Here is a 15,238-nt window from a genome sequence, read left to right as displayed (position 1 = left end):
GGTGAGGTATTAAATGAGTACTTTGTGTCAGTATTCACCAAAGAGAAGGATTTGGTGGATGATGAGTCTGGGAAAGGATGTGCAGATAGTTTGAGTCATGTTGAGATCAAAAAGGAGGAGGTATTGGGGTCCTTGAGAAACATTAATGTAGACAAGTCCCCAGGGCCTGATGGGATATACCCCAGAATACTGAGAGAGACAAGGAAGGAAATTGCTGGGACCTCAGGGGGAAACTTTGTATCCTCACTGGCTACAGGGGAAGTCCCAGAGGATTGGAGAATAGCCAATGTTGTTGCTTTGTTTGAGATAGCAAGAATAATCCAGGCTGAACCATTTCAATCATTTGCTTTCCTTTCAGTATCGGAATCTGGGGAGTCAGAGGAGAGCAGTGGTGAAGAGAATGGTGGATATTGCCAATATGGTGGACATGGTGAGAATGGAGATTGTGTTCTCATTGATATTCCCATGAATGACTCTCCTGCGATGAGCTCAGTCACAATGAAAGTGCCATTCATCGTGATGGAGTCACTGCAATAGCTGATGGAGTTAGACTCCTGTTTCTGCCACAAATCTCCATCCTTTTTAGACACAAGATTACTTTTAGTCTTAAAATGCAGCACAAGACCGATGTTGTAAAAGGCGATGGCTCTGCATTATTCAGACACCCGTGGTTACATAGAAATATAAAAATAAGAAACAGCAGACCATTTGGCTCTTCCAGCCTGCTCCCTAATTCATTTTGATCATGGCTGATCATTAAATTCAATATCCTAATCCCCCCTTCCCCCCATATCCCTCCATCCCTTTAGCCCCAAGAGCTATATTTAATTTCTTCTTGAAATCAGACAATGTTTTGGCCTCAGCTACTTTCTGTGGGAATGATGTTGCCTGCCGCACAGTCTGTTTTAATCGTTATTCCGTGGACAAATAACTACAAATAGACGTCTTATTAGTACAACCAATATTTATTGAAATCCACACAAACAATAATCACCCATCCAACCAACGATAAGTTATCTTACAGGAAAATACTGAAGTTCAAGTCCAATACAGACCTTGACTTCACTTTGCGTGAATGGCAAGTACCCAAGCAGATATTGGCCTTTATCTGTGCGCTGGTCTCGGTAATCATCTGCGTAGTCTGGTCTTTTGGTCTGGCCTGATACTCTGGCTCTGGTATTCCTTCCTTCCTTCTCGGGTGTGGTGGCTCTCCTCGTGCTGGTTGTCGCTGGTGATGTTCACCGTTGTTGTAGCTTCTTCATGGGGTCAGAGAGAGAGAGAGAGAGATTCTTGGTTGATTCCTTATACCCCGTTGGGGTTCACGCCCTTTTTGGCCATTGCCAATCAATCGATCAGAACTTGATGACTGATCGATAAAGTCCAATCAGTTGCTCCCACATTGATCTCTGGGTGTGTCCCCAATGGCCATGTCTGTAAACGTTGGAGGCACATCGGTCACATACCTCCCTCCCAACTAAGGGGTTATGGCACCCCTTTATCTGATAAACAACCCAGTTTGACCAGAAAGTCCATTTGATCCCGGAGATGACCCATATCCGTCTGGACTGCAGCCTGTCTGTCTGTCTTTTAAACTGCAGCCTGTCATTTCTGGCCACTCTGTGTCCCAGAATGCTTCACAAATCGCCATTTTAGATGGCCCGTTTGGCCACCGTGAGTTCCACGCGTTCCCCACCCTCTGGGTGAAGAAATTTCTCCTCACCTCAGTTCTAAAAGGTTTATCCCTTATCCTCAAACTCTGATCCCTTGTTCTGGACTCCCCCACCATTGGGAACATTCTTTCTGAATCTCCCCTGTCTAACCCTGTTAGAATTTGATAAGTTTCTATCAGATTCCCTCTCAGTCTTCTAAATATAATCCTAACCCACTGAGTCTCTCCTCATATGACAGACCTGCCATCCCAGGAATCAGCCTGGTAAACCTTCACTGCGCTCCGTCTATAGCAAGGACATCCTTCCTCAGATAAGGAGACCAATACATAAAGGCACGTCTGGCACAGTCCGCTATCCGGCTGGTGGCAGAACTGGAGTGGTTGGTGAATCTGGGGGCATTGGAACCAGTAACCCATTTGAGTGGGACACTCCAATCATCACAGTCTTAAAAACAGATGACAAAGTGAGGATCAGTGGTGATTTTATATCAGTTAACCCAGGCCTGGATGCAGATTTGATTTTGATTTATTGTCACTTGTCCTGAGGTACAGTGAAGAGTATTGTTTTGTATGCAATCCTCCCGCATCCCACAATGCAGAAGTACACCAGGATGATGGATCAGAGTTACAGCTACGGAGAATGTGCAGAGAAGATCAGTTCAGTATCTGAGAGGCCTGATAGCAAAGGAAGATACTTTCGTATCTTCTGCCTGGATGGCAGAAGGTAGGAGAATGTCTGGCGTACATGGGGATCCTTAATTATCCCGGCTGCTTTGCCAAGGCAGCAGGAACTGTAGACAGAGTCAATGGATGGGAGGCTGGTTTGCCTGATGGATTGGGCAACATTCACAACCTTTTAAATTTCTTCTGGTCTTGAGCAGAGCAGGAGCCCAGACCAAGCTGTGAACCATCCAGATAGGCTACTTTCTATAGTGTATCAATAATTGGTGAGAGTCATTGTACACATGCTAAATTTCCACAGTGTTCTGAGGAAGTGAAGGTTTTGCTGTGCTTTCTTACATATAGTGTCTACATAGGTGGACAATATTTTGGTTACTTGCTCCAGTGGTTTGATTTGATTTGATATATTTGATTTTGATTTGATTTTGGATTTGGATTTGGATTTGGATTTGATTTATTATTTTTAGATGTCTTAGTATATACAGTGTGTGATGTGAGTGAACCACTAAGCAAGGTATTTTCATAAACATGATTTCTGCAGCTCACAGTTTCAGTGATGTCATTGCTTTGTCTTGACTGGAGATGTCCTTTTAATGCTTTTTATGTAGTTTGAATGAGGGTTATTTGTGTTTACTCTGGGGTTAGGTTACGTGTTTTTAGACAGTATTCTTATTTTCATTTTGGAGCTGCAGGATTGCATTTTTAGTTTTTAAAAGGGACAGCAAGCTGGAAGGAGCTGTTTTCCCTCTCTCCGTTTTTAATTTTCTTTAGAGGTTCTCTTGATTTTGTGAAGGGTGAAAATTTACTGCTGTTATTGGGGCTGGGCCAGAGTGTCTCTGGTGTTTTGGGAAGCTATCTTGTCTTCAAACAGTTTGGAGGGGATCCAGGGAACTGCAGTCTTCAACCAAAGGACTTGATTTCCATTATCATGCGAGTAGTATTCATTGCTGTATTGAGCCTGTTTAAAAGGTTTCATCTATGGCAAGGGTTTTCATTTGATTGGAACACATTATATATATCTTTATTAACGGTGAGACATTATAGTGGTTGTTTTGTTTCTTGTTCTTGCTAATTTTCTTACTATACACATTACCTGTATTCTTAAATAGACTTTGTTTGATGAAAGCTCCCTAGTGGGTCATTACAATCACACCTGAACTCAAAAAGTACCATGCTCACCCTCGCCAAATTCAAGATGTGAAACTTATGATTCAGGGTTTCCATAAAACACTTTGGATTTCCTGACCTGATCACAAGTGAAAAGTATTGCTTCATTCATGCTATACGAAGTATGCTGCTCATAGAGAAGGAAAGAAGAGAGTGCAGAATGTAGTGTTACAGTCACAGCTAGGGTATAGAGAAAGATCAACTTAATGAAAGGTAGGGCCATTCAAAAGTCTGACGGCAGCAGGGAAGAAACTGTTCTTGAGTCGGTTGGGACGTGACCTCAGACTTTTGCATCTTTTTCTTGAAGAAAGAAGGCGGAAGAGAGAATGTCCGGGGTGTGTGGGGTCCTTAATTATACTGGTTGCTTTTCCGAGGCAACAGGAAGTGTAGAGAGAGTTAATGGGTGGGAAGCTAATGGGTTAATGGGTGGTCCACTTTGGTAGGAAGAATGGTAGGAATGACTATTACTTACGTGGCGAAAAACTGCAGCAGGCGACGGTGCAGAGGGACCTCGGGGTCCTTGTGCATGAATCGCAAAAACCCAGCTTGCAGGTGCAGCAGGTGGTCAGGAAGGCGAATGGGATGCTGGCCTTCATAGCGAGGGGGATTGAATATAAAAGTAGGGAGGTCTTGCTGCAGCTGTATAGGGCATTGGTGAGGCCGCAGCTGGAGTACTGTGTGCAGTTTTGGGCGCCGCACTTACGCAAGGATATTTTGGCCCTGGAGGGAGTGCAGAGGAGGTTTACTAGGCTGATACCGGAGTTGAGGGGATTGAGCTATGAGGAGAGGCTGAATAAACTAGGCTTGTACTCGTTAGAGTTTAGAAGAATGAGGGGAGATCTCATTGAGACGTATAAGATGATGAATGGGATGGATAGGATAGAGGTGGAGAGACTCTTCCCGCTCAAAAAAGACAGTAGGACTAGGGGGCACAGCCTCAAGATAAGGGGGAGGCGGTTTAGAACGGAGTTGAGGAGGAACTTCTTCACTCAAAGGGTGGTGAATCTCTGGAATTCTCTGCCCGTTGAAGTGGTGGAGGCTGCCTCGCTAAATATTTTTAAGAAGCGGGTTGATGGGTTTTTGATAAGCGAGGGGATTAAGGGTTATGGGGAGAGGGTGGGAAAGTGGAACAGAGCCACTTCAGATCAGCCATGATCTTATTGAATGGCGGGGCAGGCTCGAAGGGCTAGATGGCCTACTCCTGCTCCTATTTCTTATGTTCTTATGTTCTTATGTAAGCTGGTTTGAGTGATGGATTGGGCTTTGTTTATGACCTTTTGTAGCTTCTTGTGGTGTTGGGCAAAGCAGGAGCCCATACCAAGCTGTGATATAACCGGGAAGAATGCTTTCTATGGTGCATCTGTAAAAGTTGGTGAGAGTTGTAGCGGACATGCCAAATTTCCTTAATCTTCTGAGAAAGTAGAGGCATTGGTGGGGCTTTCGTAACTATACTGTCAGCGTGGGGGGGACCGGGACAGGTTGTTGGTGACCTGGGCCCCGAAAAATTTGAAGTCCTCGACGCTTTCTACTTCATCCCTGTTGATGTAGACAGGAGCATGTTCTCCTTTCGACTTCCTGAAGTCGATAATTGAGAAGGTAGTTAAGTATATTGCACGCTTGCCTTCATTGGCTGGGGCATTGAGTTTAAAAATTAGTGATTCACACTGCTGTCTCACAGTGCCAGGGACCCGGGGCAGCACGGTGACACAGTGATTAGCACTGCTGTCTCACAGTGCCAGGAACCCGGGGCAGCACGGTGACACAGTGATTCACACTGCTGTCTCACAGTGCCAGGGACCCGGGGCAGCACGGTGACACAGTGATTAGCACTGCTGTCTCACAGTGCCAGGGACCCGGGGCAGCACGGTGACACAGTGATTAGCACTGCTGTCTCACAGTGCCAGGAACCCGGGGCAGCACGGTGACACAGTGATTCACACTGCTGTCTCACAGTGCCAGGGACCCGGGGCAGCACGGTGACACAGTGATTAGCACTGCTGTCTCACAGTGCCAGGGACCCGGGGCAGCACGGTGACACAGTGATTAGCACTGCTGTCTCACAGTGCCAGGGACCCGGGGCAGCACGGTGACACAGTGATTCACACTGCTGTCTCACAGTGCCAGGGACCCGGGGCAGCACGGTGACACAGTGATTCACACTGCTGTCTCACAGTGCCAGGGACCCGGGGCAGCACGGTGACACAGTGATTCACACTGCTGTCTCACAGTGCCAGGGACCCGGGGCAGCACGGTGACACAGTGATTCACACTGCTGTCTCACAGTGCCAGGGACCCGGGGCAGCACGGTGACACAGTGATTCACACTGCTGTCTCACAGTGCCAGGGACCCGGGGCAGCACGGTGACACAGTGATTCACACTGCTGTCTCACAGTGCCAGGGACCCGGGGCAGCACGGTGACACAGTGATTCACACTGCTGTCTCACAGTGCCAGGGACCCGGGGCAGCACGGTGACACAGTGATTCACACTGCTGTCTCACAGTGCCAGGGACCCGGGGCAGCACGGTGACACAGTGATTCACACTGCTGTCTCACAGTGCCAGGGACCCGGGGCAGCACGGTGACACAGTGATTAGCACTGCTGTCTCACAGTGCCAGGGACCCGGGGCAGCACGGTGACACAGTGATTCACACTGCTGTCTCACAGTGCCAGGGACCCGGGGCAGCACGGTGACACAGTGATTAGCACTGCTGTCTCACAGTGCCAGGGACCCGGGGCAGCACGGTGACACAGTGATTAGCACTGCTGTCTCACAGTGCCAGGGACCCGGGGCAGCACGGTGACACAGTGATTCACACTGCTGTCTCACAGTGCCAGGGACCCGGGGCAGCACGGTGACACAGTGATTCACACTGCTGTCTCACAGTGCCAGGGACCCGGGGCAGCACGGTGACACAGTGATTCACACTGCTGTCTCACAGTGCCAGCGACCCGGGGCAGCACGGTGACACAGTGATTAGCACTGCTGTCTCACAGTGCCAGGGACCCGGGGCAGCACGGTGACACAGTGATTAGCACTGCTGTCTCACAGTGCCAGGGACCCGGGGCAGCACGGTGACACAGTGATTCACACTGCTGTCTCACAGTGCCAGGGACCCGGGGCAGCACGGTGACACAGTGATTCACACTGCTGTCTCACAGTGCCAGGGACCCGGGGCAGCACGGTGACACAGTGATTAGCACTGCTGTCTCACGGTGCCAGGGACTCGGGGCAGCACGGTGACACAGTGATTAGCACTGCTGTCTCACGGTGCCAGGGACCCGGGGCAGCACGGTGACACAGTGATTCACACTGCTGTCTCACAGTGCCAGAGACCCGGGGCAGCACGGTGACACAGTGATTCACACTGCTGTCTCACACTGCCAGAGACCCGGGGCAGCACGGTGACACAGTGATTCACACTGCTGTCTCACAGTGCCAGGGACCCGGGGCAGCACGGTGACACAGTGATTAGCACTGCTGTCTCACAGTGCCAGGGACCCGGGGCAGCACGGTGACACAGTGATTAGCACTGCTGTCTCACAGTGCCAGGGACCCGGGGCAGCACGGTGACACAGTGATTCACACTGCTGTCTCACAGTGCCAGGGACCCGGGGCAGCACGGTGACACAGTGATTAGCACTGCTGTCTCACGGTGCCAGGGACTCGGGGCAGCACGGTGACACAGTGATTCACACTGCTGTCTCACAGTGCCAGAGACCCGGGGCAGCACGGTGACACAGTGATTCACACTGCTGTCTCACAGTGCCAGAGACCCGGGGCAGCATGGTGACACAGTGATTCACACTGCTGTCTCACAGTGCCAGGGACCCGGGGCAGCACGGTGACACAGTGATTAGCACTGCTGTCTCACAGTGCCAGGGACCCGGGGCAGCACGGTGACACAGTGATTCACACTGCTGTCTCACAGTGCCAGGGACCCGGGGCAGCACGGTGACACAGTGATTCACACTGCTGTCTCACAGTGCCAGGGACCCGGGGCAGCACGGTGACACAGTGATTCACACTGCTGTCTCACAGTGCCAGGGACCCGGGGCAGCACGGTGACACAGTGATTCACACTGCTGTCTCACAGTGCCAGGGACCCGGGGCAGCACGGTGACACAGTGATTCACACTGCTGTCTCACAGTGCCAGGGACCCGGGGCAGCACGGTGACACAGTGATTAGCACTGCTGTCTCACAGTGCCAGGGACCCGGGGCAGCACGGTGACACAGTGATTCACACTGCTGTCTCACAGTGCCAGGGACCCGGGGCAGCACGGTGACACAGTGATTAGCACTGCTGTCTCACAGTGCCAGGGACCCGGGGCAGCACGGTGACACAGTGATTAGCACTGCTGTCTCACAGTGCCAGGGACCCGGGGCAGCACGGTGACACAGTGATTCACACTGCTGTCTCACAGTGCCAGGGACCCGGGGCAGCACGGTGACACAGTGATTCACACTGCTGTCTCACAGTGCCAGGGACCCGGGGCAGCACGGTGACACAGTGATTCACACTGCTGTCTCACAGTGCCAGCGACCCGGGGCAGCACGGTGACACAGTGATTAGCACTGCTGTCTCACAGTGCCAGGGACCCGGGGCAGCACGGTGACACAGTGATTAGCACTGCTGTCTCACAGTGCCAGGGACCCGGGGCAGCACGGTGACACAGTGATTCACACTGCTGTCTCACAGTGCCAGGGACCCGGGGCAGCACGGTGACACAGTGATTCACACTGCTGTCTCACAGTGCCAGGGACCCGGGGCAGCACGGTGACACAGTGATTAGCACTGCTGTCTCACGGTGCCAGGGACTCGGGGCAGCACGGTGACACAGTGATTAGCACTGCTGTCTCACGGTGCCAGGGACCCGGGGCAGCACGGTGACACAGTGATTCACACTGCTGTCTCACAGTGCCAGAGACCCGGGGCAGCACGGTGACACAGTGATTCACACTGCTGTCTCACACTGCCAGAGACCCGGGGCAGCACGGTGACACAGTGATTCACACTGCTGTCTCACAGTGCCAGGGACCCGGGGCAGCACGGTGACACAGTGATTAGCACTGCTGTCTCACAGTGCCAGGGACCCGGGGCAGCACGGTGACACAGTGATTAGCACTGCTGTCTCATAGTGCCAGGGACCCGGGGCAGCACGGTGACACAGTGATTCACACTGCTGTCTCACAGTGCCAGGGACCCGGGGCAGCACGGTGACACAGTGATTAGCACTGCTGTCTCACGGTGCCAGGGACTCGGGGCAGCACGGTGACACAGTGATTCACACTGCTGTCTCACAGTGCCAGAGACCCGGGGCAGCACGGTGACACAGTGATTCACACTGCTGTCTCACAGTGCCAGAGACCCGGGGCAGCACGGTGACACAGTGATTCACACTGCTGTCTCACAGTGCCAGGGACCCGGGGCAGCACGGTGACACAGTGATTAGCACTGCTGTCTCACAGTGCCAGGGACCCGGGGCAGCACGGTGACACAGTGATTCACACTGCTGTCTCACAGTGCCAGGGACCCGGGGCAGCACGGTGACACAGTGATTCACACTGCTGTCTCACAGTGCCAGGGACCCGGGGCAGCACGGTGACACAGTGATTAGCGCTGCTGTCTCACAGTGCCAGGGACCCGGGGCAGCACGGTGACACAGTGATTAACACTGCTGTCTCACAGTGCCAGGGACCCGGGGCAGCACGGTGACACAGTGATTAGCACTGCTGTATCACAGTGCCAGGGACCCGGGGCAGCACGGTGACACAGTGATTAGCACTGCTGTCTCACAGTGCCAGGGACCCGGGGCAGCACGGTGACACAGTGATTAGCGCTGCTGTCTCACAGTGCCAGGGACCCGGGGCAGGACGATGACACAGTGATTCACACTGCTGTCTCACAGTGCCAGGAACCCGGGGCAGCACGGTGACACAGTGATTAGCACTGCTGTCTCACAGTGCCAGGGACCCGGGGCAGCACGGTGACACAGTGATTCACACTGCTGTCTCACAGTGCCAGGGACCCGGGGCAGCACGGTGACACAGTGATTCACACTGCTGCCTCACAGTGCCAGGGACCCGGGGCAGCACGGTGACACAGTGATTCACACTGCTGTCTCACAGTGCCAGGGACCCGGGGCAGCACGGTGACACAGTGATTCACACTGCTGTCTCACAGCGCCAGGGACCCGGGGCAGCACAGTGACACAGTGATTCACACTGCTGTCTCACAGTGCCAGGGACCCGGGGCAGTACGGTGACACAGTGATTCACACTGCTGTCTCACAGTGCCAGGGACCCGGGGCAGCACGGTGACACAGTGATTCACACTGCTGTCTCACAGTGCCAGGGACCCGGGGCAGCACAGTGACACAGTGATTAGCACTGCTGTCTCACAGTGCCAGGGACCCGGGGCAGCACGGTGACACAGTGATTCACACTGCTGTCTCACAGCGCCAGGGACACAGGTTTGATTCCTGGCTTGGGTCACTGTGTGGCTTTCCTCTGGGTGCTCTGGTTTCCTCCCACAGTTGGAGAGACACGCTGGTTAGGTGCATGGGCCATGTGAAATTCCCCCTGTGTACCTGAACAGGCACTGGGGTGTGGCAACTCGGGGATTTTCACAGTAACTTTATTGTTGTTTTAATGTAAGTCTCCTTGTGACTAATAAATAAACTTGTAACTTTAACTGTGTTCTTAAATAAACCTCTTATTTGATAAAAGTTTCCTGGTGGGTGACTTGAATGGTACCTGGACTAAAACTCCTTGTGCTTAACCCAATGCCAAGATTCAATTGTAAAACTTAGAGGCTCGTCATGAAATAGTTGCAGTTTCTGGCCTGGGGTTTAACTGCTCATTGACCATTCTGTCTACATCTCCTTGTAGCCTCAGACACTCTGCCTCACCGTTAACCACCCAGCCAATCTTTGGATCAACCACAAACTTACTATTCCTATGCCCCCACCCCCCACATCATCACCCTATGTCATTTCTATAAATGCTGACTAATCGGGGTCCAGGACAGTCCCTGTGTAGATCACTGGACACTGGCTTCTAATCAGCAAAACATCTATCTGTCAGCACACTCTGCCTCTTACAGCTGATCCAATTCTGAAGCCACTTTGTCAAATTATCCTGTATCCCCCGTGCATTTGCCTTCTTTATATGTATCTCACGTCTTAGTCTTGCATGTCCCTTGTGGCACATCTGTGCATAAATTAATGAGTTCCAAGTACTGAAGTTGGTTGGGTAACCCACTATTCTGGTTATGATAACCCCATGTGCTCTACATGGGGAATCACTTATTGACCTCCCTATTGGGCTCATTGCCTAATTACCAATCCCTAGGGAGCCCTTATTCAATCAGGTGGTATACTGAATCCTGTATAAAGCAAGACCCTGAGTGGGTCCATTATCCTTTTAGTCTCACTCAGCACCTGTTTTGTTCCCCACACTCTTTTGGTTATGGTTTATTTTCATTTTATGCATTAAAAGCACGGTTCTTTCACGCCAGCTCCTGGAGTTATTATACTGACCAGTGGGTTAGACACTGCCATAGCCACCCACTAATCCACAGTCTCAAAACAGAACAATTCTACTCGAGGTTCACTGACAGGGCAAAAGCAAGGAAGTGGAACTGGTCTAGTTGTTTATGCAGGGAGTTCTCACAGATATGATGGGTCAAGAAGGGCTTCCTTCAGTATTGTAACCATGTTTGTCCAGAATTCAATACACAACTTTATTGAATTTAAATATTCATTTCAGCTAAATCCAGCCACCTGATGTCCTGGCACTTGTGTCTTTTGCAGTATTACAGACCGTTTAACGTGCGTGTCGCTCTGACTGGAGTTGAGATATGGACCACAGATCAGATCTCAGTGGTGACGAGTGCCCAAACAACGCTGGCCAGATTCCTCAAATGGAGAAGAGATGTCCTTCTGCCACGGATACACAACGACAATAGTCAGCTCATCTCGTGGGTACCACACACAAAAAAAAATGAATCTCCCGACATAAACTTTTATTTAAAAAGATAAAAACTCAGATTAGCTGAATATAGAACTTTCAAGGGGAAGTAAATATGCAAAGAAGAGACAAAGACTGCACAGGGAAAGTGATCAGGAGCAAATATCAAAGGGGATCAAATTGAAAGAAAATGCAAAGTGGCAAACATTAGTGGGGACTTAGAGGATTGGGAAATCTTTAAAGGTCAGCAGAAAGCCACGAAAAAAGCTATAAAGAAAAGTAAGATGGATTATGAGAGTAGACTAGCTCAGAATATAAAAACAGATAGTAAATGTTCTCCAAATATCTAAAACAAAAAGAGTGGCTAAAGTAAACATTGGTCCTTTAGAGGATGAGAAGGAGGATGGAATAACTGGAAATGAGAAAATGGCCGAGGCATTGAACAGGTATTTTGTGTCGATCTGCACAGTGAAAGACACAAATAAGATGGTAAAAATTGATGACAGGAAGGCGATGGCAGGTGAGGACCTAGAAACTATCATTAAAGGCCATTGGTAAGGCCACACTTGGAATACTGTGTGCAATTCTGGTCACCCTATTATAAAAAAGATGTTATTAGACAAGAAAGAGTGCAGAAAAGATTTACTAGGATGTTACTGGGGCTTGATGGATTCACTTATAAGGATAGTCTGGGACTTTTTTCTCTGGATCGTAGGAGGCTGAGGGGTGACCTTATAGAGGTCTATAAAATAATGAGGGAACAGATCAGCGAGACAGTCAATATCTTTTCCCAAAGGTAGGGGAGTCTAAAACTAGAGGGTTTAGGTTTAAGGTGAGAGGGGAAAGATATAAAAGTGTCCAGAGGGGCAATTTTTTCACACAGAGAGTGGTGAGTGTCTGGAACAAGCTGCCAGAGGCAGGTACAATTTTATCTTATAAAAAGCATTTAGATAGTTACGTGGGTATGAAGGGTGCAGAGGGATATGGGCCAAAAGCGGGCAATTGGGATTAGCTTAGGGGTTTAAAAAATAAATAAGGGCAGCATGGAGAAGTTGGGCTGAGGGGCCTGTTTCCATGATATAAACCTCTCTGATTGAAGGGTGGCTAATGTTATTCTGTGGTTTAAGAAGGGTAGCAAAGAGAAGCCTGGTAATTCCAGGCAGGTGAGCCTTACGTCAGGGGTAGGTCAGTTAGCAGAGGGCATTCTGAGGGACAGGACCTGCCAGTATTTGGAGAGCCATGGTCTGATTAGGGACAGTCAGCACGGCTTTATCAATGGGAAGTCATTGCTGGCAAAACGTTTAGAATTTTTTGAAGATGTAACCAAAAAACTGGATGAGGGTAGGGCAGTAGATGTTGTTTATATGGACTTTAGCAAGACTTTTGACAAGGTTCCACATGGCAGGCTGGTCTGGAAGGTTAGGTCACATGGGATGCAGGGAGAGCTAGAAAACTGGATTTGGAATTAGTTCAATGGTAGGAAACAGAGGGTGATGTGGAAGGTTGTTTCTTAGACTGAAGGCCTGTGATCATAAGAACATAAGAAATAGGAGCAGGAGGAGGCCATTTAGCCCTTTGAGCCTGCCCCGCCATTCAATAAGATCATGGCTGATCTGTCGTGGCTCAGTTCCACATTCCCGCCCTCTCCCCATAACCCTTAATCTCCTCGCTTATCAAAAACCCATCAACCCGCGTCTTAAAAATATTTAGCGAGGTAGCCTCCACCACTTCAACGGGCAGAGAATTCCAGAGATTCACCACCCTTTGAGTGAAGAAGTTCCTCCTCAACTCCGTTCTAAACCGCCCCCCCTTTATCTTGAGGCTGTGCCCCCTAGTCCTACTGTCCTTTCTGAGCGGGAAGAGTCTCTCCACCTCTATCCTATCCATCCCATTCATCATCTTATGTGTCTCAATATGTAGGGTTTCGTGGACAGGGCAAGGGTGGGATTATTGTAGGTGCAGACTCGGTGGGCCGAATGGCCTCCTGTATTATTTGATTCTATTCTATGATTCTAATACATATACTACAAATAACAGAGGTCCCAGCACTGATCCCTGTGGAACACCACTAGCTACAGATCTTTATTTCGAAAAACACCCTTCCACCACTACTGATTTCTATAACCGAGTCAGTTCTGTATCTGTCTGGCCAGCCCACACTGTGTGATTTTAGTTTTTGTACCAGTTTGCCATGTGGGACCTTGTCAAACACCTTATAAAATCCATATCAACTCCACTTCCTTCAATTTTCTTTGTCACCTCTTCAAGAAGTTCAATCAAGTTCATGAGACATGACATTTCCCCGCATAAAACCCATGCTGCCTGTCACTAACTCGTTCATCTGTGCAGATATCCTATCCCTCAGTATCTTCTCCAAAACTTTCTTCACCACGGACGTCAGGCTCATCGGCCTATTGCTGGATTATCCCCACTTCCTTTCTTAATATTCTTGTTATTGGTTATTTATATCAATGACGTGGGTGTGAATTTACGAGGTATGGTCAGTAAGTTTGAGGATGATAGTAAAATAGGAGGTATCGTTGATAGTGAAAAAGATTATCAAAAATGACAGGGGAATCTTGATCAGTTCGGGAAGTGAGCCAAGCAGTGACAAATGGACTCCAATACAGAGAAGTGTGAGGTGTTGGAAAATCAAACCAGGGTGGGGACGGATACAGTGAATGGTTGGGCCCTGGGAACAGGGGGACCTGGGAGTTCAAGGACATAATTTGTTGAGAGCAGTGTCACAGGGTGGTGAAGAAGATGTTTTAGCACACTGGCTTTCATCAGTCAGAGCATTGAATACAGGAGTTGGGACATAACATTACAGTTGTACAAGGCATTGGTGAGGCTGCATTTGGAGGATTGTGTACAGAATTGGTCACCCTGTTATAGGAAAGACAGGACTATCAGCCTGAACTCTCGCCCAGGGAAAAGCCAATCTGCATTCATCCTATCTGTGCCCTTCATGATTTTAGACACCTCAATAAGGTCACCCTTTAACCTCCTACAATCAAAAGAACAAAGAACAACACAGCACGGGAAACAGGCCCTTCGGCCCAACGAGCCCGCGCCGCCGTCCCACTGTCTCAGTGACCTATTCATGATTTTAGTCAACGCCTAATGTGCGAGGATCAGGGAGGTCCAATTTAGGGACAATTTAGTACCCAATCAATCAGCCTAAAAGCACATCTTTGGGGATGTGGGAGGAAACCGGAGCACCCGGAGGAAACCCACGCAACCACGGGGAGAACGTGCAAACTCCCACAGACACAGGCCCAAATCCATGTGTCCGCACAGCAACAGAGATAGTCTCTGAGCTGTCATGTTGCCCTCGAGATGGTCCAGTTCAAGCACACTAACGACATGAACCAATAGGCAACTCCCGAAGCAACGTCCATGAGCAGCCCACTACAACCTGCCGCATGCATGCCCCTTGCTGGACTTAAATGCCTGTGGAGACAAAAAATTCATTATTAAACAGGCAAAGACTAACATCCCTGAGGCAAAACGTATTCCCAAGCCTACAATGTTTAGTAAGGCCTACTATATCCCCCTATATGTAGACCGCTCATGTGGCTGTCTAAGTGACTCTTAAACAACCCTAGCGTGCCTGCTTCCACCACCTTACTCGGCAGTGCATTCCACACCCCCACTACCCTTTGCGTGAAAAACTGCCCTCTAATATTTGTCTTATACCTAGCCCCCCTCACCCTAAGCCCATGACCCCTCGTTCTATCCATTTC

At 49.8% G+C, this 15,238-nt stretch overlaps 1 protein-coding gene across 1 annotated transcript in view; it reads left to right on the top strand.

The window, feature by feature from the left end:
- LOC145337726 (disintegrin and metalloproteinase domain-containing protein 12-like) overlaps positions 1–15,238 on the top strand; it is a 221,099-nt gene that overhangs the window by 65,437 nt on the left and 140,424 nt on the right. Inside the window, exons 8-9 of the mRNA XM_080182564.1 lie at positions 359–430; positions 11,336–11,502. Coding sequence (XP_080038690.1) covers positions 359–430; positions 11,336–11,502 — 239 coding nt within the window. The remainder of the gene's footprint in view (positions 1–358; positions 431–11,335; positions 11,503–15,238) is intronic.

The sequence above is a fragment of the Carcharhinus amblyrhynchos genome, unplaced genomic scaffold, assembly GCF_965287045.1.
Source record: "Carcharhinus amblyrhynchos unplaced genomic scaffold, sCarAmb.v2.hapA scaffold_67, whole genome shotgun sequence".
Classification (NCBI taxonomy): Eukaryota; Metazoa; Chordata; class Chondrichthyes; order Carcharhiniformes; family Carcharhinidae; genus Carcharhinus; species Carcharhinus amblyrhynchos.
The sequence above is the reverse complement of the archived record's forward strand: the minus strand, read 5'-3'. Positions and strand labels throughout refer to the sequence as shown.